At 47.1% G+C, this 25,517-nt stretch overlaps 1 protein-coding gene across 1 annotated transcript in view; it reads left to right on the forward strand.

Moving 5' to 3' along the window:
- The window catches only part of LOC146208838 (fatty-acid amide hydrolase 2-A-like), a 51,542-nt gene extending 26,459 nt beyond the window's left edge, over nt 1-25,083 (forward strand). The window contains exons 2-6 of the mRNA XM_084579419.1: nt 18,062-18,290; nt 19,690-19,899; nt 20,341-20,621; nt 22,994-23,092; nt 24,429-25,083. Of these exons, the coding sequence (XP_084435545.1) occupies nt 18,062-18,290; nt 19,690-19,899; nt 20,341-20,621; nt 22,994-23,092; nt 24,429-25,079 (1,470 nt within the window). The 3' untranslated portion in view covers nt 25,080-25,083. The remainder of the gene's footprint in view (nt 1-18,061; nt 18,291-19,689; nt 19,900-20,340; nt 20,622-22,993; nt 23,093-24,428) is intronic.
- The last annotated feature ends 434 nt before the right edge of the window (nt 25,084-25,517 follow it).

A 25,517-nucleotide genomic window follows, 5' to 3' on the forward strand; every position in this document is an offset into this window, starting at 1 on the left:
TAACTGTTTAGTATTTGATGCATCTTGACGTCACCATAATTGACTGACTTAATTAACTATTTTAGTATTTGTCAAATGTGGCGCCAAGCCATTGGCTAATGAGACCCTTTTCGCCTTTACATTTACATTTTTTGCCTCCAATTAGAAACCTAGTTACCTTTTTGGCCTAATTATTTTTCGGACACAACATTATGTCACCCTCTATCGATTGAAACCACTCATTAACCTCTGCCTCTTCTCAGTTACTCGCCACTGCTGCGGACACAATTTTCGCGGACGCATTCTGCGGACGCGGTCTGCGGACAGAAATTTGTATAAAAACCTGTACATCGTGTTCGTGCCCGTTTTGCCCCTTTTATGCTCTGCCTTGTATGTTGAGTAATTCACCGTATTTTGTTGCTCCACAGAAAGTGTTTCTTTGTCGTTCTGGGTTAATATGGCTTCCTAGTTCGGACTTTTAATTTGTTCTGTCCCGTGCGAGGTGAGTATGTCAGTCAATGTGGCGTCAGTGTCGCGCACATTGTGCATCCATTCCGCATCTACAACCTTAAGACCTGTTTGAACGGCCTGGTCTCTCAGTGGCAGCACGAAAATCACTGTTTTTCATACGGCTGCTGAAACAGAAGCTGAAATATGTTGAAATTGAAGTTAATCTCGGTGCATCGATATGAGCTTCTTGTTGGCTTTTTTATTACATAGCTTTAATAGGATGCACAAAGTCTTAGCTGGATTTAATTGTCACGCCACGTTTTTGTCCCGCCACACTGATAATAAATTTAGGTAGCTATTTCCGCTAGAGTTTAGGAGCGTAATATTATGAGAAGTAAGAAATATGTTGGTGTCGTCTACATACATTATCACTTCACGAGGGCCTTGTTTGTTTATAACATCACTTACATATAATAAGAAAAGAAAAGAGCTAACTTCGAATCATGAGGTACACTTTCCTGCAAGTGCATTGTTCCGCAGGACAAATCTAAGTTTTTTTTGCAAATTGCCTTCTACTACTTAGGTAACTGGGTATTACCTCACAAGTTACTCCACGTATACATCTTCCAAATTTCGTGAGGAAAATTTCTCGATTTAGAGTTCATGAACTTCGCTGGTCGCTAAATTACTACTCGCCGAATTTGTGCCCCTATTTAATAACAAGCCATATCGTACGTACACAGCCCACAGTCATAAGATAACCAGACACATTTTGAAAACCCCGCTTTAACGAGGCCACCGAACGTCCCTGCGTCTTAGAGGTTGCATGTCTGCCTCGGGATCCAGAGGCCGCGACTTCGAAACCGTGTCATTTTTCATCTGACGCCTGCTGAAGTGGCCTCTGGGCACTCGGGTTGGAATACATACTCCCTCCATGCCCGCAATTCATGAGACTCTCCAACTTCCAGACGTCAAAGGCATATTTCAGGATCTTTCCTCTCACAGCCACCATGTTGGCGTCTGCCTGCCTACCCACCTTCTCCGCTTCCCACCTGACTATTCCATAGCTTGCAATGCTTGCAATGGGTGGGTATACGGGGTGCACCCCACCCCGGTTGCACCTAAGCTTCGTCTCTAAAGTGTACGACGCAGTAGCATTAAGCGGTCGCTCAGGATCGCAGCGCTGCCATTCGCCATACTGCCCGACGTGCCTGTGTTCGGGATGACGCGCCATGTAGCAGGAGGCCGAGGAGAATCTTGAGTGTCGTGCTCTCCAGTGCAAACCGTGATAGGGTGGCTCCTGAGACACTCTATATCCGCTCTATATCTACTCAGCGATTACGCCGCCGTCGACAGCGAAGGCGACGCCTTTCTAGCCAGCAGCGGGCGCCTGCGTTCAAGAATATAGATAAAGCAAACGGAGAACACAAGGGGGCAACCGATAACTGCACGCGGAGAAAACATGTCAGCTTGGCAGAAAGATAATTTAGCTTCAGAATACGCTCCGAGAATCATAATCAGCCTGACTGATGCCACAGCAGGGCACACGACTCTAAGTTTACCGGCCTTGTGACAGCTGAGGCTCAATAGTTCCTCCTAATCCCCCTCCGGACACAAAATTTTATCCTCTCCTTGCTAATGCAGACAAAACGCGTTTTTTGTTTTAAGTACTCGAGCCCGAATTTTAAAATTAAGCAAAATAAGAGCCTTTGCACAATAATGTCACCGTTATTAATATTCAGTTCATTTTCAATTCAGTCCGTGCTCATAAGATGGCCAGGAAACTGAAAAGGCACAGGTTAATGCGATTTTGCTCTCTTCACAAGGCATCCTGCTTCATTTTATGTGCGGACTTGCAGCGGCAGATTTTTCGCACCTCTTCTTTTTTTCGTTTCACCACGTAATTCTTAGAGATAAATGTTACGTCAGTCTGTCAACAGAAAGTTGCTCTATATGAACGCTTTACAATAAAAAGGCTGTCTTTCCGTACTTCGTGAAATTGAGCTGACTAGACGCGTTATTATTTATGCGTGATAAAGTTTCTCGTCCACCTTTTCGGAATGCAATGTTCGGGAAATGCTACGTAATGCGGTTCGGCGTGCGTTTCGAAGCACTTTTTTTCCCGAAAAAACAAACAAAACAAAACAAAAACAACAGCAACAACATGTATGTCGAACACATTGAGCTTTTCGAGATCGTCAACGATCGCGAACACGTTTTGATTCATTTCAAGGCACCTTGTATTATCCCGTGGCAACGGAGAGAAGCACACGCAAATTGATTACATTGCCCATTGAGCACGGAGCAGAACCGTGGGAACGGAAAGCTCCACAAGACTGGCGCAGACCGGCACAAGCGTGGTGCGGCCGTTAGCCATAGACGCTCTCCACCAAGCCCAGTGCAGGAAGTGGCGTGCGCAAGAGGAAAGCGTGAGCGAAGAGTCGAGCCCTTTTTACCGAGCGAGTCCCAGATCGGTGCACGACCTGGAACAGGCAATGAGGCTCAGCTTGGACGTCTTACGCAATGTAGCGGAGGAAAAGGAAGAAGAGAGGCTTCCTGGGCGCAGAGAGAACAGTGATGCGGGCAGCGTGAAGGGGCAACAAGAGAGGTCGCGGGAATGATGCTTATAAATGAAGCCGAGAAGAAGAGGTGGCAAGGAGTGTGGTGGGACCACACCTGGGGGGGGGGGGGGGGGGGTGGCAGATTGAATACAAAGGAAAAGCAAGCAACCGCAAAAAAAGAAGGGGGGGGGGGGGGGCACGCATGGAACTTGCGATCAGATTTGTAAGTACACGTAATAACTAACTGATTACTTAAAGTCAGTTAGATTTTCCTCTAAATTTGCTCTTAATAGATTGCGTTTCTTAAAAGATAACATTCGGATAATTCATTTATTTTGAGAACTAATCTAGTACTCGTAATCAGTTACTCGCTTTTACAAAATAATGTTCCATCAAGTAGTTCAGCTTTGAGAGCTTCGATTTACCTTACAACCGCTGGTGCTAACGGAGGTGTTCCATTCGTGAAAAAGCGGGGACAGTGCAGCTGCGATAAAGCATTGTGCGTGACCATGTTTGGGCCATACCGGATCACCGCGATCTCCGAAGCCAGTTCCAGCCCCTACAAACATAATGTGTCCAGCTGCTCTTTAAGCGGCCCCTCGTTCTGTTGATGACACCGCGCCTTGCCTCTTGCACTTGATGACACTTACGCAGTATTTTCATCACTTTACGCACTGCAGAAGAATTTTTTTCAACTATTGGACAGTTTAGGCCAGCACTTCGAGGAACGCGAATTTCTGTTGGAATCTGTTGCTCATCGATTCTAGGCTAACAAGCTGACAGATAAGGGCGAGGCCCAGGGCTCCACCAGCTCTTTGTTGACCGACGAAATGAACCGTCCATGCCATTGTTCCGCGTCAGGGACCGTGTCTGTTCCGAATAAATCATTCACCGACAATATTTTGTTCAGGTTTGCTCAGGCTTCACTCGCATAACCTCACCAGAGCTCTAAAAAACAACGAATTGCAGCGCTTCGTAGATGACGTAGACATAGACATCGAAGCATTGCGCACCTACCAGCTGGTAGGCGAGGTGTTCATGCTGTAATAATGTTCTTTCCTTCACTGAATACATTGAGAGAATGTTCACTGGGCCGGCATTACAGAACTTCGTTCAGCTGGTGTTCAGTTTCGGAACGCTCTGTGATTGGTTGGAAACACTTCCGCTGAACTGAACGCTTTTACGTCAGGCAAGTTCTGAGAGGCTTTGAGCGGAAGTGATTCCAACCAATCACAGAGCGTTCCCAACTGAACGCGAACTGAACGCAGTTCTGTAATACCGCCCCTGTAGTGCTCACGAAAGAACGTCGAAAAATTAGCGGCGGCAACTGCGGATCTCTTTTAATATTAACAATGAACAACCAAATATCCGGCAAACCGTGCTCGTTCACTGTAGTCTGAATAAATATTTCTCAAGGAATAAGGATTTGAAAAGAATGCAGTAGTTTGCTGCAATTGTTCACTTAAATTTCAGGGGCAGTAATTGACCATTGTAATGAGCTACATTCAAGATGCTGTAGATTTAACAGTGATCGGCTACTTACTTTTTTTTTTACAACGTGTACAATAGTGCATAATGTTAGGAAACTTGTGGAAATGGTGTGGCCGCACGCGACGCCGGGCAGAGTGGGCAAAGGATTTTGGGATTTGTGCAAAGCCATGATTTAGTTTCGTGTAATGATTTGAAATATGAGTAAATATCGAAAGTAGGAAATTGCATCGAACCTCGTAACTATAGCTGTCTGAACAGCCGACAACTAAGACTATGATTAATAGCATAAAATAAGATTGTGGCACCACCTGTACCGGGTTTTCACAGGGCTCAGTCTTAACTCCAATGCTACTTCTGTTAAAATTAATCATATTGTTAATATATTCCAGTAAAATGAGTCTGCGGATGAAAAAAAAAAAGTAGTTGAAAATGGTTGGCTGCCCGACCTTTATAGTATAGGGAGCCGAAGCTGAAGTTTCGCCGCGCGACGGCAGCGCCGCATACCTGGCGGGGTGGCGAAATGTGAAACGATGGGGCTTCGCCGGAGCAGACGCTCCGCTAGCTTCCTTTGCACGCGCGGCGATCGCGTTGTGCCTGGTTGGTATTTGGCGATACAAAAACGCTTCCGCTGATGTGAAACGGATGTACTAAGTAGCATTGTGTCATGGGAAGCCACAATAGTAGGCGGAGCACCAAAAGACGAGGCTCACGTGTGAAACTTTGCAGATTCCTTTGGAAGCGTGTCCGCAAGACCTTTTTGCCAACCGCAAGACAGCGTTCTGAGAAGTCTCGCCTTCTTTGTGGAAACGAAAAGAGCCAATTTCCACTTTCTTCGTAAACTCAGAAATGTTGACAGTTCACAAAGACGACTTGGAGAGGCATCAAAAAGTACAGTGGTTTAGCACCATGCATAAAACGTGAAGAGGATGGAAGATTATCCTGCTCTTCGCTCCCTGCGTGTCTAGTTTCGGCGATTTTCTGTGCTCTCTCCCTGCTTTGTGGGTGCTCTGAAAGCAACCAAATCAACTGATGCGACGTCCGCGATCGAGACTGATGTGTAAATGTGCTCTAAGTGTCCACAGCTGCCTTTTCATTTTTAGATTGACCAAGAAAATATCTAGGAACGAGGCCTTTTTTTTTTTTTCGGGGGTGGGGATAGCGTTGGAAAACATGCCTTGCTGAGACGTTTTTACAGATTTTCACAAATTGGCCAATAAGTGAACCATTATTATTATTATTAATATTATTATTACTATTATTATTATTATTATTATTAATAACAAAGATATGTCGGAAGTGCAGTACAAAAGTGATCCTAGCTATGGCTCGACTGACACTACTCGCACGGAGCACCCCATTCGCGTCACAGGGTTCGTGAGTGCAAACCAAATATTATAAATGAAGCACCACCATTTAATAAGAACCGAAATAAAATACTATGTAGTACAAGCTTGGCTTTCACCTGCCTTCCGAGCCAGCAAGCCGGTTGTGTCGCGTGCAGCGCGCGGAGCACGCATGTGCTTATGAGATTGCTAGCGTTCTTGTCTTTGAAGAAACACCTTCTTCGGACAACATACTTATTCTTCTACTGCAAGATTTCCTTTGGTAACGTCGTAATGATAAAAAAAAAATCCGTATTAGACCGCATGCTACAGGCCAAAACGATGGTCAACGAGCGGGCCACTTTACTTCACAGTACTGATGATACTTTAGAAGTTTTTAAACATATTATGTACGACAATATAATTACATACCGGACTTACCTCTAGATGCACTTCCTACGTTTTTGCTAACGTAGGACGCATTCACAATCGATATTTACTCATCCCCGTCTGTTGTCTGCTCTACAGTGCAGATGTGAATAAAACGTTTCACACCTATAATTAAGTATCCTTCATGACAATACGCGTCAGGTTGCCCAATCAAGCCGAAATGCAGGTGGCATGGGGCGTTGCGCCGGCGGGGGCGCGTCAAGGCGCGTGCTCGCGCGAGAGAAAGCGCACGGCGCACGCCGTGAAGGCAGCGAGCTGAGCCGGAGGCGTCCAGTGTGTGCTTTTTGTCCGCGCGACAAAAGCAGCCCGAGACGTCTACACGTGCGCGGAAGCGAGCGAGCGAAAGGAGAAAACTTGCACGGGATGCCTAGGTTACAGTGCCCTGTACCTAGGTGGTGCCGCCGCGTTTATCCCCAGTTTCTATTTTTCTGTCAGAGATGGCGCTCCCTGTCAGGGGCAGCAGCGCCGCTCGACGGTGCTTTGGAAGCCTATATGAGTAAATCCATGTCACTCCAGTTGAGCTCATTTCAGTTTAACGCTAGGAAAATGTGATTTTCGGAGGAAAACCAAAGATCTCGCGCGCGTGTGTGCGTGTGTGTGTGTGCGTGTGCGTGTGCGCGCGCGTGTGTGTGTGTTTGTTTGTTTGTATGTTAACAATAGTCTTGTTCGAGGTCACGCAACGATGCTGCTTGGTGCGTGCACTGCCGCACACAGTTCTACGGCGACCGTCACTGCGGTGTCACCGAGATAGTATACAAAGCCCCTTCTGCGTATGTCCTCCGGTGCTCGGCAGAGGCCGCAACGCTTGTTTGAACTCCTACAGGCTACTCGCATCATTTTCCCCAAGGCTTCGCCACGCCAGCAATGGCGGGCACTTCACGCCATACTCATTTTTCTGGACGAGGCAGACCTGAATGACTGCACGTGCGCAGCGAAGGCGTTTTCGCAAAAAAAAAAAAAAAAGAAAAAAAAAAGAAAACCATGACTACTTCCTCTTCCAAACTTCTATTACAAGAATCACTTCCTGCCACGAAATATATTGTGGCGCTCATTCATGAAGAGCCATGTATGTCATAAAAAGGGGGCGAAAGAACCGGAAGATAAATTAAGCGTAATGAAGTGAATACAAAATTTTAACACTTCAACGCATACCCCTCACTCTGTCGTTGAGTGTTGATGTCCATTCATCTCACGCACGGAACAGAAACGGGCAAGCTAACAGAGAGTTTAACTTAAATTTATAACCGCGCAGAGAACTATTGAACAAAAAGTGGCAGACGTGACGTTTAAGAGACAGAAGCGTCCAAGGCAAGACAGCAGAGGGAATTTATTGTCTTCCACACACATAGGTACTTGAATATACATACACACACGCACTGTAGTACATACATGGGAGGACAACGAAAGGTGCGATACTAGCAACAATCACATATTAATAGTTATTCCGTGTTCATCAATACCTACAGAACACAAGCTCAAAATGAATTACAATGAGAAACTTAATGACAGATGATTAAATCTTATATGGCAATACACTTCCTCATGATTCGAGGTACTAAAAAAAGGGGGGGGGGGGGGAGGGGTTAGTATAGCCATAGCCTCACTGGGTACATGACCCTGGCTGGTTCTCTACGGACTTCAGCAAGGCAACGCCTCTTCCACAGCACAAAATATGCGCAGGCGACTACTAGCCGCGCAAAACATCGGCGTGGTGGCCTGGCGCCAGGGCCACCGTACACAGAGAACATCCTTCTCACCAAGCGCCACATGACCAGCGCGACTGGGCATTCAAAGAACGCGTGCCTCATGGTTTCCGTGCGGCCGCAGTTTGGGCATTGGTCATTCGGCATGATATGCCACATGGCGAGGCGTTCTCGCGTGGGTAACACGCCCCATCGCCGGCGCCACTCGAAATCGCGGACCTCGGAAGGCACACGCCCACCGACGCCACTTGTTGACGGCCGTGCGGAGCTGGTCATCGCGGTTTAGACGCGAGGAGGCAACCATCTCGCTGGCTTGCAATGCGTGCATCTCAAAAATATTGAGGACAGGCAGGTCGCTGTCCACCGCTGTCTTAAAGCCTGCTACCGTTTGGTAGAACCTGTGAGGCCTTTCGGCCTGTGGGCCCAGTTGCCGGTCTGCAGTAAAGGCCCGGCGAGCTGTGCTCAGCCAGTGCTGTAACGGGGAGCGGCCCGGGTACAGCGGATCATTGAGCAGCGTGGCGGACGCGAAGATAGCAAGACAAGGCGGAAAGTTAGACAGACGGATAATATTTGGAAGTTTGCGGGTACCAAATGGAAGGAACTGGTATATAGGACCGGGTTAAATTGTACGGGAGATTATATGGGAGATTGTAAGGGAGATACATTTGCTCTAGTTGCAGCGGGTGACGTCAGGCTGGTGATAAAAATGATGATTTTATTTCTCTAATCAGTGCCGCTTTCGTTTCGCTTTTCGGCATCCATGTTCATCTAGACATAATTTTCGTCACAAGAAAATATAAATGCTTCGGACAACGAAGCCTACAGCGCACACTGTGTAAAATTATGCTTTCTGCGCAGCACAGCCTATTGTTTTTTGTGAAACATGTTGGTCGCAATTATTCTTTGTTGCTTCCGTTTTGTCCCCTGAGGGCGCGAATACGAGCCGGGTCTCCTGGGTTGTCAATCTCAGAAGACGCCCGATTAATTCGCGACGTTTCTTGATCGAAATGGCATGGGCGAGTCTGAAATTGGAGACGACAAGCTGCAACTGTCCCACTCGAGCGGAACCTAAACGCGGTCACGCCAGGCAGCAGACTCCATGCTCGGAGAGCGGCTTCTCTTCCGCCCTCGGCTTTGCGTGATGTCCGGCACCTTTCCGCAGAGCTCAACTCATCACTCATCGACGACGCAGTGACGAGGCAAGTGCGTGTGTGCAACATTTTCCTGTGCGGTCGTCCCAGAAAATGGATAGCTGCATCGAGGCTCAACTGGATACGTACAAGTGAGAAAAGCCGTCATATACCCAGAAAGAAATGGGCGGCTGAAACCCTTCATAGTGGAAGCTAGAGTGCACAAATTCAGGGTTTCAACGCTACTGAACCGAATGTGAAGCGAAAGCTTTGGCTGCAGGTGGCCGAGTGTTGCATCGAACTCAACCAGCGTTCCCTTGAACGCATAAAAGTTATCGGCGTTCTATGCAGTGTACCCGAGCTCGAACTCGACGGCCGGCGACTGCGTTTCGGTGGAGGCAGAGCAGAGAGGCATCCATGTGCTGTGCGATGTCTGTGCACGTTAAAGCCCCCTGGTGGTCGAAATTACTTAGTAGCCCTCCACTATGGTAGGATGGCAAGAAGGAAATGTGGTATATACGCGGCGCGCTTTCCATAGGGAGGGGTGACCCTCCGAGCGTGACAGCCGCTGGGGCCAAACGGAGCGCTGCAGCCTGGGGCGCCGTGAGTATTCCGGAGGAGACTTTAACGCGTCCATGGAACGCCAGGAGCGGGATTGATTGATTTATAGGAAGGGAAAGGCGCGGTAACTGTCTCACTAGTTTTCTGTGGACACCTCAACCGAGTCGTAAGGGAAGAGAGGAAGGTGGAAGTGAAAGTTTAAAGAGAGCAAGAGGTGCCGTAGTGGAGGGCTACAGAATAATTTCGACCACCTGGGGACCTTTAACGTGCACTGACGTCGCACAGCACACGGACGCCTCTTCGTTTTGCCTCCATCGAAACGCAGCCGCCGAGGTCGGGTTCGAACCCGGGTACTCCGGCACAGTAGTCGGGCGTCTTACCCCTGCACCCCCCCGGCGGCGCCGCCAGGAGCGGTGGTGTACCGTCCAAACACGCTTGCCGCAGAAAGTGTAACAGATACTGCGTCTTTCCTTTCCTGTAAACCAATTATAATTATATATAGCACTGCAACGAGCGCCGATGAGAGGCAACTGACCAGAAGAGAGAGAGAGAGAGAGAGAGAGAGAGAGAGAGAGAGAGAGAGAGAGAGAGAGAGAGAGAGAACTTTCATTTGTCCAACAGAGTTACTATCCAGCTGTTAGACCCGGAAGGTGCAACAGTCGCCTTAGTTGCAGACCTGTAGTTCTTCTACTCTGGCGGCATCTTCGGCCAGTGGAACAATTTCTCTTTGGGCTCTTGGGTCTATCTTCGCAGAAGGGTCTCCCAGGTGTCTTTAATTATATGTTTAGCCCTGTCTGGTGACTTGGTGCATTCCCATATTATGTGATCTAGTGATGCGCTTTCCTTACATAATGAACATAGGTCTGATCGTATTTCCGGCCATATATGGTTGACTATAACTGGGTTCGGGTATGTATTTGTCGGCGTCCAAACAATTGTGAAGTCTCTTTATATTGGCCTTTGGTGGATTCTAGCCGCGGTCGTCGCTACGACGCCTGTGGTGTATCTCCTGATTGCGCTTTTGCTGTCACTATGTATTTTGTCTCGGTCTGAGAAAGAGCCAGTGCTATTGCAGCCTCTTCCGCTGTCTGTATGGATCTTGTTTTTATAAATATTGCTGTAATCATTTCTCGCTTGCCATTGATTACGACTGCATTCATAATTCCTCTCTCGCAATAGGCAGCGTCTGCATATGCACTTCTACCTGGGTTTTTTTTGCCTCGAATCTCCGTATTTGGGTTTCTGCCCTTTTCTCTCGTATTTGCTCATTATATACAGGATGCATGTTATTGGGTAATGGGGGTTATGAATCCATTTCTGGTCCTCCTCTCCCATTTCCTCTGCCTTGCCCCAGTGTTTCTTCGGCTGTATACCTATTTCCCTCAATATCTTCCTTCCACCCTTAGTTTTCTCAAGCCTTCTTTGTTGCGTAGCTAGTGTTGCCTCAATTACTTCATCTAATGTGTTGTGTATCCCCAGCATCATTAGCCTGTCCGCGGAGGTACTTGCCGGGAGGTGTAGTGCTCTTTTAATGCATTTTCTGGGCATGCTATCGATCCTATCTTTTTCGGCCTTCTTCAGGTCTAAGTATGGCATGGCAACCCGACCCTGCTTATAACAAAAGCTTGTATGAGCCTTAATAGGTTACTTTATTTAAGGCCTTCTTTTTTATTGGCTATTCTCTTTATAAGCTTTGTTGTTTGTATAACCTGTCCTTCCAGTTTCTTTATCGCTTCTCCGTTGTATCCATTTGTTTGGAGGACCATTCCTAACAACCTTATTTGTTCGACTTTCGGGACCGCTTGTCCCTCCACTTCTATATTTACGTCCACGTGCTCAGTTTGCCTTAGGTGTTTCGGATTGTATACAAACTCCGAATTTTTTGAAAAACATTTCATGCCACTCTCTTTTGAATATTGTACAGTGTTGTTTGCCGCTTCTTGCGATTTGTGCTCGATTTCGGCATCGCTACCTTTGTTTGTCCAAGCGGTTATGTCATCCGCATATAAGCTGAATTTTGTCTTCTATTTTCCATAGCTTTTCGAGGAATCCACGCATGGCTACGTTGAAAAGCGTGGGCGATAGCACCGCTTCTTGTGGTGTACCCCTGCTCGTCAGTTCTCATATCTGAGATTCTATCCCCAGGTATTCTATTTTTGCTTTTCTGTCTGTTAGAAAGTTTCTTTTATATTCATACATCCTTTCCCCTACGTTTAGTTCCGTGAGACCCTGCAGAATAGCATCGTGTTTTACACAGTCAAATGCATTCGACAGGTCCAATCCTAAGATCGCGGGATCAAATCCCGGCCTCGGCGGCCGCTTTTCGATGGAGACGAAAAGCAAGGCGCCAGTGTGCTGTGCGATGTCAGTGCACGTTAAAGAACCCCAGGTGGTCGAAATTTCCGGAGTCCTCTATTACGGCGTTTCTCATAGCCTGAGTTGCTTTGGAACGTTAAACACCACAAACCAAACCAAACTAACTTTACCATCTTGTGATCTTAATTTTACTATATCATATGGGTGTAGCCTGAGCATAATATCTTGCGTACAAAGATACTGCCTGAATCCTATGAGTTCCCGGGGTCATAGCGTATTCTCCTCTATATCCTCTATATATCTAGTCAGTATTCTGTGAATCACATGTTCGGATAGTTTACCTACACATGATGTCAGTGATATTGGTCTCAAATTATCGACCGTCGGAGGTTTTCCGGGTTTAGGTATTAGCACTATCTCAGCAAATTTCCATTGCTCTGGAATTGCCAATGTTTCCCAGCATCTCTGCATGAAATTAGTTAGCTACATTATGGAATCGTTATCGAAGTTCCTTAGCATCTTGCTAGTTATTTCATCCGGCCCTGGGGGCGATTTCGTCTTTAACCTACGGATTTCTGCCAGCACTTCAGCTACCGTTATGGGGGCATCTAGTCACTGGTATGGGTGTGCTTTTTAGTTTTCTCATTTATCTTGTTGACGAACCGCTAGTTTGTCACTTCCAGTTTCTCGGGTTTTATACTTTCTCCTTCTACGATGATTTTCATTTTAATATTGCGGCCGCAGGTATTGCGCGCACTTCGCCTGCGCAGCTGCGCTGGCTGCTGCCGGCTCACTATGCCTCGTCAGGCTTAGCCTTCCCCGCTGTTGGAAACTACAATCCTTCCAAAAAAGACGGAAAAAGGTTCACTTGCCCAGAAACTTGGTGTCTTCGTGATCCTCGTGACTTCCGTAGTTCGATTACTCAACGATTCGAGATCGGTGGCACAATTTATTGCTGATATCGGTGCCGAAACACGGAGCTGATGCCAGTGCGTCTGTCCACATCAAACGGTGAGAGCGCCCCCCCGCCCCGCCCACCTCTCCCTCCGTCGAAAAGCAAACGATAGGAGAGGAAGGATAAGCTCTTACCATTCTCCTCTTAAGAGACAACGCGGAGGAGTCGGCGGTGGCCTCGAAGCGCCAGCTGTGCATACACCGTGTGACGTCACTCCCTCCTGGCATATGCGCAGCTGGCGTGGCGGCACCTCTGAGTCACCCGCGCAGCGGAGGAGTCGGCGGCGGCTACGACGCGGCTCTCCAGCTGTGCTCCGTGTGACGTCACTCGCTCCTCGCGCATGCGCAGGGCTCCGCGAAATCACTCAGACCTAGCGTAGTATTGCTTTCGCAACAAAAGAAACACAGGACAAAAAGGAATGGAGACCACACAGACGAGCGCTGACTCACAACTAATTTTCGTTTTATTAGGAAATAACACATAATGCCCACTTGGCCAAGTGTCCATCCTTCTCATGAAACTCTAGTCGTCAGCAGGCCTACTGACATCTCATCTCGCCAGAATTTATGAATGGGTTTTTCGCGGTGCAAACATTCCATTTTGTTGATTTTCAGTGTGAATGCAACGCCATCAATTTGTGGCGCTTAAATTTCGTTGAAATGCTGCAGAATATTCGATCGCCACAAATAACCCGCGATATGCGTTCGCGTATTCACGTACGTTGTCATGACTCATGCGGCTTCTGGGCGCCGTATTTGCCAAAACCTTGGTTTGAAAGCAAGCAGTGAGGAGTAAATATGTGGTTGGTCCGACTCTCTGTGGCGAGCTAGCATACAACCTGTCTGGCCCATATATATTCTGCATGCAGTGGTAAAAGGCATGGCACCACCGGGAAGCTTTGCGGCGAACGGTTGTGTCTGAGTTTTTGATACGAAACTTGTGAAAACTGGCGCAGCATGGATATCGCGCAGTGGTAAATATATATTAGAGAGGAACGATTTGAATAAGTTTGAAATAACAGTGAACTCGGCTGCGGATGGGTCTGCAAGCATCGAAGCATAGTGATGATAGGCTGGCTGTTGTGCGTCCTACAGTGCTCGATGACGTCATAAACTCTTCCTTTTGTGCATCGGCTGCTGACGTATTCTTCTAGTGCAGTCTCGGGCGTGAACACCGACGGCCTTTTGTGTAATGGGATAACTATGTTTTTGTATTAAAACGATCAATAATTTATTTTTATTAACGCCAGCGCTATCAATCCTTGTGGCTAGAAAATATCTGTGCTTTCGTATATACACCTTGGCGTCACCTTTTATAATGCACTTACTTGTGCTGCACATGTATCCCACATTACTAGCGGAGCCAATCGCACTTTTGGTTACGTCCACATATAACTCGCACTTCGCCCTTGGTTTGGTAAAAAAAAATTACGACGGACTTAAGTGACTAAAGTAGTGAAAAGCGAAAGCCTGATTGCCGCATTTTGTTACGCAACCGACACTAATGAGTAATTGATTAATAAATTAACCATTAATTAATAAGGTATTAGGTTAGTCACTATATAGTAATAATTAAATTGATTAATTATTATTTAGTAATTGGTCATTGATTGACATATGGCTATATAACGTACGCATTGGCACATACTGTGGTGGTGCTCTGTGATTGGTCGAGACCTCTATGACGCCATCCCGTCTCAGCCAATCAGAGCCGCCGCAAGAGCGGGATACATTTTGTCCACGACAGCATGAGCCATTAAAGGCTTTTGCCTTAAAATGCTAACATATCGCAGGATTGTTCGACTTCAGTTAGAACACGCATGTTCAGTTATCAACATTCATCATTCTAACCTCTACATCATCATCGAATTGGTTAAAAAATTGCGAAGCTAGATGCACTTGTTCACACTTAGTACAATTTCGGCGTAATAGCGCGGAAATCAAGGGCTCCCGTTGCTGTAGTAAATCTCGAAATGAGATGCCGCATCTTCAAGCTCTGAATCTTTCACGACTTTTATCATTCTTCCCTCACTTTGCCCGCTTATTGCTTGACTTGTCGCACCAGCCACCCCAAAGCCGTGTATACCCGTCTGCTGCATAGACTAGTTCTCGTCTTCGCCAACTCTTCGTAGCGACGGATGGGGGCTGGAACAATCGGCTAATTGACTCTGGGCACCGCTCCAATCCCCTACAGTTCAACACTGCCACTGACCGAATCCTTCTTCACATGCACACACGCATTTCTTATGTTGTACCCATGCTCTGGACATTCAAGGAACGCAATAAATAAATAAATAAATAAATAAATAAATAAATAAATAAATAAATAAATAAATAAATAAATAAATAAATAAATAAATAAATAAATAAATAAATAAATAAATAAATAAATAAATAAATAAATAAATAAATAAATAAATAAATAAATAAATAAATAAATAAATAAATAAATAAATAAATAAATAAATAAATGAGCGCTTTCTTTTCACTATACATGAAAATACCGTTTTCAGGACCAGTATCGTCTATATGATCAAGAAACGGTAATTACTCAATAAAGCCTACTTTGAACTTGTCGCCCTTTCCGTTTAAAAAGGGGGTGGGGGGGTCACATATGAGCCTTCCGCATCGAGAAGGCGTGCACTTTTATTGAAACAGCGGGAGCTATGACACACACATAAGACAAAGGAAGAAACGATACAGCGCTCACCAACAAATATTTTATTCCCGTGCCATCAAGCAAAATACACATATGAAGACACTGCAAGACGCACGTACCCTCAACGGACAAGAAAGGAACAAAACGCTGTAAATATAAGGTAAACACGGGTAATCATTCCCCAGAAGTAAGAGCGCCTTGTAGAACAATGTAATCGAATGGGTGCTGGCCCCAGTTTTATTATTTTTAATGTACTGATTACTCTTCCCGCGCTTTCGTCACGTATTCTTGCAAACACTTTGTTACCAGCATACCCCGGCGCAGACCGTTTTTTTTTTGTAGCGTCCGTGTCGCCCACGCAGGGAGGAAGAATTCAGTAAACTTCCTTATCACTAGCGACGAAGCGCTTTTTTTGGGGGGGCTTGTGTAGCTTGCCAACTTGCCACCTTGCCACTTTGCCATTTTCTTTGTTAACGATTACTCCTTAGCCAAGAAGACAGCCAAGCGCCGAGTACACATCGACGCTTATTTGTGTCTCACTTTGTGTGAAACGAAATGGATATAAGGAATAACAGAGAAACGTTTTTGCGGCTGGTGTATGATTCCAGGCCATCGCACGTACCTGCTCATAATGCGCTCTGCTTTATGGTAGATTCCGGACAGCGGTGGACACCTGAAGCTGAAGTGGGTATACAGCTGAAATCAGCGTTTTCAGCTCCTCTGGAAAGCTGAAAACGCTGGAAAGCTGTGACAGCAAAATTCAGTTAATGAGCTTTAAAAGCATGACATTACGATACCTTTTTTGACAAGCTTGGAATGACATCGTGCATACCGGAGCAGAGGCTAATACATCAGGGCTCAAAGGTCCAGTGGACATGTGCAGTGGTGGGGTACCAGACAAGGTTAAGAAATGTGACGCGGCTATCAATAGGAATTCTGGGATTCGAAGGAAGCCAGACGAGGCACTCAGAAGAGATGGACATCATACGAAGAACTTCGGCTACTAGGTTTACTTCAGAGCACTTAGTAAAAAAAAAAAAAAAATGGCAGTAGAAAACAAACCTTAATGCTTTTACCGCCTTAGCTGCCGGAGGATAGTCATTGAAATCGCGGCCATTTTGGACGTGATAGATATCTCTAATTATAGAGCGATAGACAGGCTTATGTCAATGTCACTGTTTTCTAATAAAAATCACCACGTACCAATTTGTGAACATTGATTGAAGGACTCCGGAGGCATTCTGAAAGGCAAATACACTGTGTCAATGAATACATTCATTTCCACTAGTAAAGCAGCTTGAAATTCCGGAATTAATTTGAAAATGTTTTTCACTTGTTCAATATTCACTTACAGTCAGCGTTCAAGCGGTGGAAATTGGAGTTTTTTTTTTTAAATGGTGATATTTGCATCGGGTCGAGTATCGTCCTCATACGCAGCGATATTTGTATGATTTGGTTTATTTATAGAGCTTTAACGCCTCAAAGTGACTCACGCTATGATGTTGGCCATAGTAGATGGCAGCGAATATTTTGACCACATGGAGTCTTAACACGCGCTCACATCGCATAGCACCGGGGTGCCATCGATACTCGACCGGCGTGACCGGGATCGAACCCAAATCTCGCGGCTTAGTCTAGCGCCTTAATCACTTAACCAGCTGTAGCCAGATGTGACTGGTTCCTTAATGAATATTTTTTTGTAAGAACATTCAGGTCTGTTGACGACAATTTTGTTGTTATTAAGCGCAATAGAGTGCGATTTGAAACTGAAGTTTCGCCCCCTTCTCGCCTCATTGTCTGAGTGTCTCGTCTCTTTCAAATCGTTCTCGAAATTCCTGTTGATAACCACGTCAGATTTATGGCTTCCATCATGCTTCACCACTAAATGCTTGTTCTGGGCCTTCAGGCCAAGAGGCCAATCAATGACCTGTCACAAACGTGTCTGTCTGATTCCTTGTCTGCGATCGCCTGACACAGCTGATATGAGTTGAATAGATACTGATTATCGGTCGTCAGGCTGGCTGGGGCCGAGTTGCGGATAGAGAAGACGGCGATGTGGTGATGTGAACAACAAAACACCCATTGAAATTTGTAGACAGTGACACTGTCTTGAGGTGGGCAATACGTAGGGAAGACTGGGTGCTACAAACAAAAAAGTGCGCTCCGCGGCGGGGACCTCATGCATCAGCACCCCTTCATTGCTTTGCTGCGCAAGGAGCTTTCACTTCCGATAGGTGAATGGTAATCTATATTTAGCTCTTTTTGTCAAGCGTTTTTATTTGTTCCTGGTGCCTGTGATTTGCATTCTGGTGCCATTTGTGTATTTATACTTGATACACGAATATAAAACGTTTTTTCTTAGTCAACGATGAGTTCGTTCATTTGTTCTTCACATTTGTGCGTCCTGATTCGCAATGTTCGCTTCATTGATGTTTTAACAACCAAGCTGCAAAGATGTCTCGCTGCCCTTTTTATCTTTGCGCAGGTAAACAGCGAGGCGGTTGTGGGTGCCTTCTGCGCCCGCATCGGCGCAGTGGAGCCCCAGCTGGGCGCCGTTGTAGACGAGCGCATGAGCGAGGCGCTGGACGAGGCACGCCGCGTGGATCGACTGGTGCGAGACAGCCTCCAGCGCGGTGCAACGGCTGAAGCCCTGCTCGCCACCAAGCCAATGCTGGGAGTGCCCTTCACCGCGAAGGACCTCCTCGGCGTCAAGGGCGAGTGTTGCGGGGGGCTGATACGAAGCTTATACCGAACGCACGCCAACAATTTTATATGAAGGATGACTCGCTCCGCCAAAAATCCGTCACCGGCATGTGCAGCGGTCGAAAAAAAAAGCCTGTTTAGTTGACAAGGTTGTGACTTTGTCTACCAATACAACTTTTTTCGACGTCTTGACGTCACAATCACGATATCTAGCTGTAATTTGAAACACCCCAATTTCAAACAGAACTAACGGATTGGGGGAAGTATAAACGAGACCAAAATTGGCGAGAGGGTTCATAAAAAAGAAATATTTCAGAAAATAGAAGCCATTTGATAAAATGAACTTGTAACCATCGGGGCTCAAACGCAAGCCCTCCGCATGCCAGACGGGTACGTAACGCATAGGTAGGCTACGAAGGGTCGTTGGCACCAAGCGTGTTAGAGAGGCACCTAGTGCGCGCGTTGTGGTGCATATGACTTATTAAGGTGTGTGTTTGGCATGTGTATTGATGTTACAGTAATAATACTTTAAAATTTTTAAATATCTAAATTATAAAAGTCTCTCAACATTCCAGCAATGAAAAGGTGGCGTTAAAGGCGATTCGCGTCTACTCTGGAGACGAAGCTTAGGCGTCCTCCTAGCTTCTTTTTTTACCTCACCTCTGCTTTACTTACCGTGCGCCGCGTTTCCTTAAGGATCTCCGCTTATTTTTTATTATAACGTGATTTGTGATTTTCTCTGCTTCAAAACAAACGAGTACAGGTGCAGTCTTTTAGCTTAAACTCATTACGCGATTGAGGCCTTGGCAGAAGGCTTGGTTTTCATTACCGTACACCGTGGTTGCAAAAAACGTTGGTAGGACAGTTCCCATCATTGCCTGCACTTTTATCCTTCAGTGCCAGCACAGGAGTTGCAAACCACGGCCACCATCTGCCCCGGTCTGCGTAAGTTTATAACAGCTGTAAATCTCATTCGACTGGTCAAAGAAATGCGAAATGAAATTGAACTGATATGAAGGCATGCAGGGCACCTCAACCTAAATATTGTGATCACTTAACATTGATTCGTTGAATATTTTTACGCACAAACCTCTATTTGTTTTGATAATATCACGGGCGATGCGGTCACCTCATCACCGCCAACTTCTGAATCTCATCCAATAGTTTAACCACCGGAACCGTTTACCTTTCCCATTAACGGCTCATCGGTGTCATGTGACAGCAGGGCCCTCGTCATCAGTGGATAGTGCGTGTTGCTTCGAAAAAGGCCGCAGGTGTCGTTTGCGCTGATTTCCCAAGTAAGGTGGGAGGAGTTGGCTCATAGGGTATTGCCAAACAGAGCTCGTAGGGTGTACTTGGATCGAGTATATAGTATGCCTTTTAAATCTGAACTCTTCTCCGCGGCTGCAGGACTGGCTCTGGACGCGGGGCTGTGCAGCCGCCGCGGAGCACTGGCCGAGCGCGACTCGGACGCCGTTGCGGCACTACGCTCGGCCGGCGCCATTCCGCTGGCGGTGACAAACGTGTCCGAGATGGGCATGTGGTGGGAATCCAATAACAAGCTGTACGGCCGCACTCGCAACCCGTACGACCTGCGCAGGACGGCCGGAGGATCCAGCGGTACGGCGCGACGTCCGCTTAATTCACAAGAGCTGCTTTATTATTCGGATGCAAAAAGCGGTGTTGACACTTTGCTCTGCATGGCTAAAGACAAGTTCATTATATTATTCTTCCAACAGCTGTGATACATAACGCCAGCGACACTTGTAAGACAGGGTTCCCCGATGGGCAAGCAACTATAGGATGTGCAAACTCAAGTGAACATTCACTAGATATGGCGTTGGTTCAGTGTTGTATACGTGTCCTGTGGCGACAACAGCTATAGACCTATGCGATGAATTTACATGCGCGCTTTGTTTTTTCAGGACTGACATCGGAGGCATTCGTAAATGGTGCAATCAATTCTTTAAGTTTTTAGGAGATTACAATGAGCGCCTGTAGGAACCATGTAGGGTGGTTTCTATGGCGTTCTTGAAACGCGCTCTCCTTTCCACTGCGCAGGCGGTGAAGGTAGCCTGGTGTCGGCAGCAGGCTCCGCCCTGGGACTGGGAACAGACATCGGCGGCTCTATTCGAATGCCGGCTTTTTTCAACGGACTTTTCGGACACAAGGCGTCGCCAGGATTGACCGGACTGACCGGCCAGTTTCCGCAGGTGCGAGGACACCAGCTTGCGTTCCTGTCGACTGGCCCACTCTGCCGCTACTCCAAAGACCTGGTGCCGACACTGACAGTGCTCGTGGGGGCAGAAAATGCGCGCTCCAGGCTCAGGCTGCACGAAAAGGTCAGGTTCCTTGTTGCCATCAACCAAGTATGTGCTGCTGGCAAGATAGATAGATCGATGCATTGAAAGGAAAGGCAGAGGTTGGCCGGAATGATTAAAATCTGACCTGCTACTCTGCACTGGGGAAGGAGGAAGAAAGAGGATCATGATGGATTATGATGGGGGAGAAGACATATAAAAAAATATAAAGGCACGGTACCTTGCTTTACAAGCGCGAATCGAATCCGATGGCGCACAAAAAACGGCAAAGAGCACGCACTGCCTGGACACCCTCCCCCTTGTCCTGCTAAGCATCTAGCGGCAGTTCCTCCGACAGAGGCCTCTTATCCAAACGCTTCAATTCACGCGCATACACTGGTAACACCAATTATATATGGTCCACAGTCTCGGGGAAGCCACAAGTTGAACATTCCGGGGAATCCACATGTCCAATTAAATGCAAATACCCGCGCGTGAATGCCACGCTTAAACGCAGTTTATGTAACAAGCATGCATGATGGCGCGGAAATTCACGTGGAAGATAAAATGTTAATGTTCGATCAAGCCTTTTTAGGTTAACGTGTCGGACCATAGCCTTCTTCATATAGTTCATTAGACAACACGTTGTATCCGCTCTTGAAAAATGCACAGCTGTTTGGAGGCCATTGCTGAGGGCACTTTGTGCTTGAACATCTGTTTGTTCATTTCCATGGAGCCAGCAGTGGGCAGGGATCCATTGAAACGTCATCATGTGGCCTTGCAGTCGGGCAGATGTATGGAGCTCCATAATGTTTTGTGTCAGAGATGTATAGGCGGTGCGGCGTAAGAGATTTTCTAAATTTGCAGTGCAGTCTTTGAGTCCTTGAATATACACCAGTTTTGAGGAGGTTCCCCACATATGTAGCGAATAGATTCCCAACGGGCTACAAGTTCAGTAGCGGTTGATGTAGAAGTGTGTCCTGAAAGAAAATGTAGAGTCTCTTTCTGAGCAGGCATGACCACAGTTGCAGCGGATGCCTGTGCTGACACAGATTCGTCAGTGTAGACGTGAATATAATTAGAATATTCTGACCAGATGTGCGCCAGAGTAAGTTGTTTTAGCCCACTAAGTGGCACCACTGATTTCTTTAGTATTCCGGGAACACGAAAGTGCACTAAAGGTTTATCCATCACCCATGTTGGTTGGGCGGAACTATATGGGAGGGAATATCCTGTTGGTACTTGCGACTGATGGCAGCGGAGTGCACTTGTAAAAGTGCAGTCCGGTCGCTCGTCAAGAATCTTGCTCAGTGGGTGAAAACGGTGTCGTGTAAGTGCTCTTAAATATACACGAAGTGGTTCGTATTACAAGTATATAGATATTGGGCGAGCATGTGCCTCTTCAATTGTGCCTTTGTTAGAGGTGCATCTGGGCAGTCCAAGGCATATTTTCAGTGCCTGCTATATGCTGCTGGAAAATACCGCATAGTATGGTATTATATGAAACCGTATTTGTTCAGTGCGCCATGTTTTACTGTATACCTGCAGGATGCATGACAGTGGGAGTGAGTAGCAACGCGACTGAGGCCATGCAGCCTAGGTCGGGACATTGAAGAACTAGCACTAGAGACATGAACATATCACTGTGGAAAAATGCAGAAGCGATTCTGAAATGTATTCACAAATTTTATTCAGTGCTTTGAACAGGAAACGAGCGCAAAAAAATGAGACCCGAAATAAAAACGAAACCGCCAGCTGGACCTGCTGTCTCGATATAATGTAAATGTAGTGCGAGCAGAAGTTACACGGAGAGGAATGAGTACAATACAGAAACAAAGAAAAGTATCAAGGACACAGAAGCATGATTACATTACATATTGAGGATAATCATGCGTAAGAGTAGCCGGGCAGGAAATGTGACTGTGCCGCCGACAGCATTCTGATAAACGCACGCGGTTCTGAACTGAGCAAATTCGAAGATTCCCAGTAGCTGCATTGAAACCTCACAAGCTGATGTCAGCGCTTACCATAAATTACCCTGTACATATTAGGCTCTAACTTGTAAGAACACCAGTCGGAAACAACAACCTATAGCTCGAGGACTGCTGTGAGCGGGCGAGCCCTCGCTCCCTGCGCTGTTGTACAAACAGAATCCCATTCACATGATAATGTGTGTATTCTTATTAAAAGTGCAGCAATGTTAACCGCGGTGTAGACATTTGAGTTCCATTTGCCCAGCCTACGTTTTGTTTCCGAGTTGCTAGTAAATTTATTAATTCCGCATTTAAAAGCATGCGTGCGCGTCGCTAGCTTTTGGCCGTGCTTCGCTACACATTTAACTTGGAGACTTGCGATTTGCCGGTTGCTGCGTCCACAAGACCGGTATTAAAGCGGCTCGCTGTCTTTGCGCGCAGGTTGACATCAAGGGTATTCGTGTCTACTACCTGACCGGAATAGACCGGTGCTTTACGCTGTCCGCTGTTCACCCAGATGTTAAGACAGCCGTCAACAACGTGAGTATCGTCTCGGTTTACACACCCTGTTGAATATTATATTTGAACGGAAAATGAAACGATGCTGATTTGTTGTTCGCCGGCAACTAACAGTGCACTGAAACTGCGGCTTGTTGAATGCTACCTGAAGCTTGTGCGTCTATGTTGTTGGATTGCGGGATCAGCTAATAGCTCACTGTGCACATCTGAGCTATCGCTGCAAAGGAAGGAACTTAATGCGGAGCACAAGCTTCTTTAAAATAAGATGTGTCTACGAAACCAAAAAAGTGTCAAGGGAACACTGCAGCCTGCGAGCAGGGGAGAGAAGTTGGAAGCTTTCGCATGTGCAGGGATTGTTCTCCTGCAACGTTTTCACGATTGAAGTGCTTCTTTTTAAGAATCAGTAGTTGAGTCGTCTCCAAGCATCAATGCTCTCACAAGTAGGATTTACCGTGCAAGCATCGTCAAACGTGTCTGAGCTGTTGGAACTGGGCGGCTTCGGAATTGATGCAAGCGTTCCCAGCGTGGCCTGCTTACGCTTTGTGTTGCTGCCTATGCGAGGCGCACTTCGGGATAATGCTGCACTGCAAGTGTTCAAAGGCGCTCTTTTGTGACGTCCGACCGTCCTATCGGATAGGGTAACGGCTAGAGCTGTGTGATTTTGCGGAAGCTTGGTGGCCGAAAGGTTCCAATTGAATGAAAACAGATAGAAGCAGGCATGTCATGGAGGCCCTGCCATAGCGCAACAAGAAACCAATAATTAATAATTATCCTGAATAATACCTAGTTACTCGCTTTCATACCCGTGCTGATATCGTAATAAGCTCTCGGCACCTTCTGGGACTTCTGGCAGAGCAATGTTCCGGGACAGAACTACTCCCTTTGCCACAGCAACAGGGCGTCCACCAGGATCGAGGCTTGCTTCCTGAGTTGATGCAGCACTGCAGCAGGCGGCTTTACGGCGGTTTGCATCCGGTAGAGTCCCGCTCGTATTAGTGTGGCGAGATGAGTTTGTGCTGGACTAGTTTGGACGGCGGCTGACTCATACAGGCGACTAGCGGAGGAGACTTCCAATGTAAATGTTCTCACCCAACGGGCCAACGCAACGGGTCAACAGAAAAACGCGAAGCTGTCAATAAACCCTGCTGGTACAAAGTGGCAGTGAAGAAGGTTGACGATTCTTCGCAAATAGTAAAATAATCCGACATTCCAACGTTTGTAGCGCATTTGTTCACGAAGAAGGAAAACACGGCGAAGCTCCTTATTCATGCTAGCGCACTCTTTACAAGACGCGAGCTGCTAGCACTGAGCACTGGATGTGGCCAACTTGCCTCATACAGACGTCGTTGTCTTGCAGGTGGCATCGCACCTAAGGGACAGAGCCGGGCTGCGTGTATCGGCGGTGCGTCTTCCGTCCCTACGTCTGGCCTTCGAAATGTGGGCGGCCATGATGGTGTCGGGTGACTCTCCCAGCTTCCGGGAGGCGCTTCGCGACTGCGGCAGTCCAATGACGCCAGGGCTGGAGTTTCTACGTTGCATGTGCGGCGGCTCCGAGCACACTTTCAACGCTGTGACGCTGGCTATTGCAGAGAGCGTCGGCCCCATTGCCAAGAAGGGCTCTTCCGCGGCGCGCTCACTGTGCGCGCGCGTAGAACAGCTTCGCCGCGACCTGGAGTCCCTGCTAGGTGGCGACGGTGTGCTGCTACTACCCACGCATCCAGAGCCCGCTCCACGCCACGGAGTGCCTACGCTGCGCGCCTTCAACTTTGCCTACACTGGTGTGTTCAACGTGTTGGGCCTGCCAGCAACCGCTTGCCCTGTGGGGCTTGGTGGTCGCTCGCGCCTTCCAGTCGGCGTCCAGTTGGTGGCGGCCAAGGATAATGACCGACTGCCACTTGCGCTGGCCGCAGAGATCGAGAGCGCTTTCGGTGGCTGGAGGGACCCAGCCACCGCCGCCGAGTGCACGCCTGCCCCTAGGTGCGGTACTGGCTGTGTACAGCACATATGAACATGACATCAGTGGCGGCAGCGGCGATACCCCTTATGGGTGCTGCCGTCAGCAGCCGTTGTTGGTTTTTGGCCTCCGGAAAAAAAAGAACGCCGGCATCTTCGTATAGTGCCACGAACTTTGCGTCGCAGGATGTCGTGCATTTGACATTGTTTTTTTTTTTTTTTTTGTCGCTTGGAAGAGAGCGTTCATTTTGTGAAAAAAGCAAGTGTAATGTATTGCTAACGGTAGGAGGGTATGGTGCATACCGTTGCATAGATGTTGCATAGGAAGGTTGTCATATATTTTCTTCATTGTGCAATGGACTGACAACGAAGATAATAACGCTGAAAACGTTGTGCCTCGGGCGGCATGGGAGTAGATGAGTTGGTGAGGAATAAATGATTATTTTGCGGGATCACGCTCTTTTAGTGACTGTAGCTGAAGGGTGCCTTATGT

This window comes from Amblyomma maculatum, chromosome 1 (assembly GCF_055883805.1).
Source record: "Amblyomma maculatum isolate TAMU_Amacu chromosome 1, ASM5588380v1, whole genome shotgun sequence".
Lineage (NCBI taxonomy): Eukaryota > Metazoa > Arthropoda > Arachnida > Ixodida > Ixodidae > Amblyomma > Amblyomma maculatum.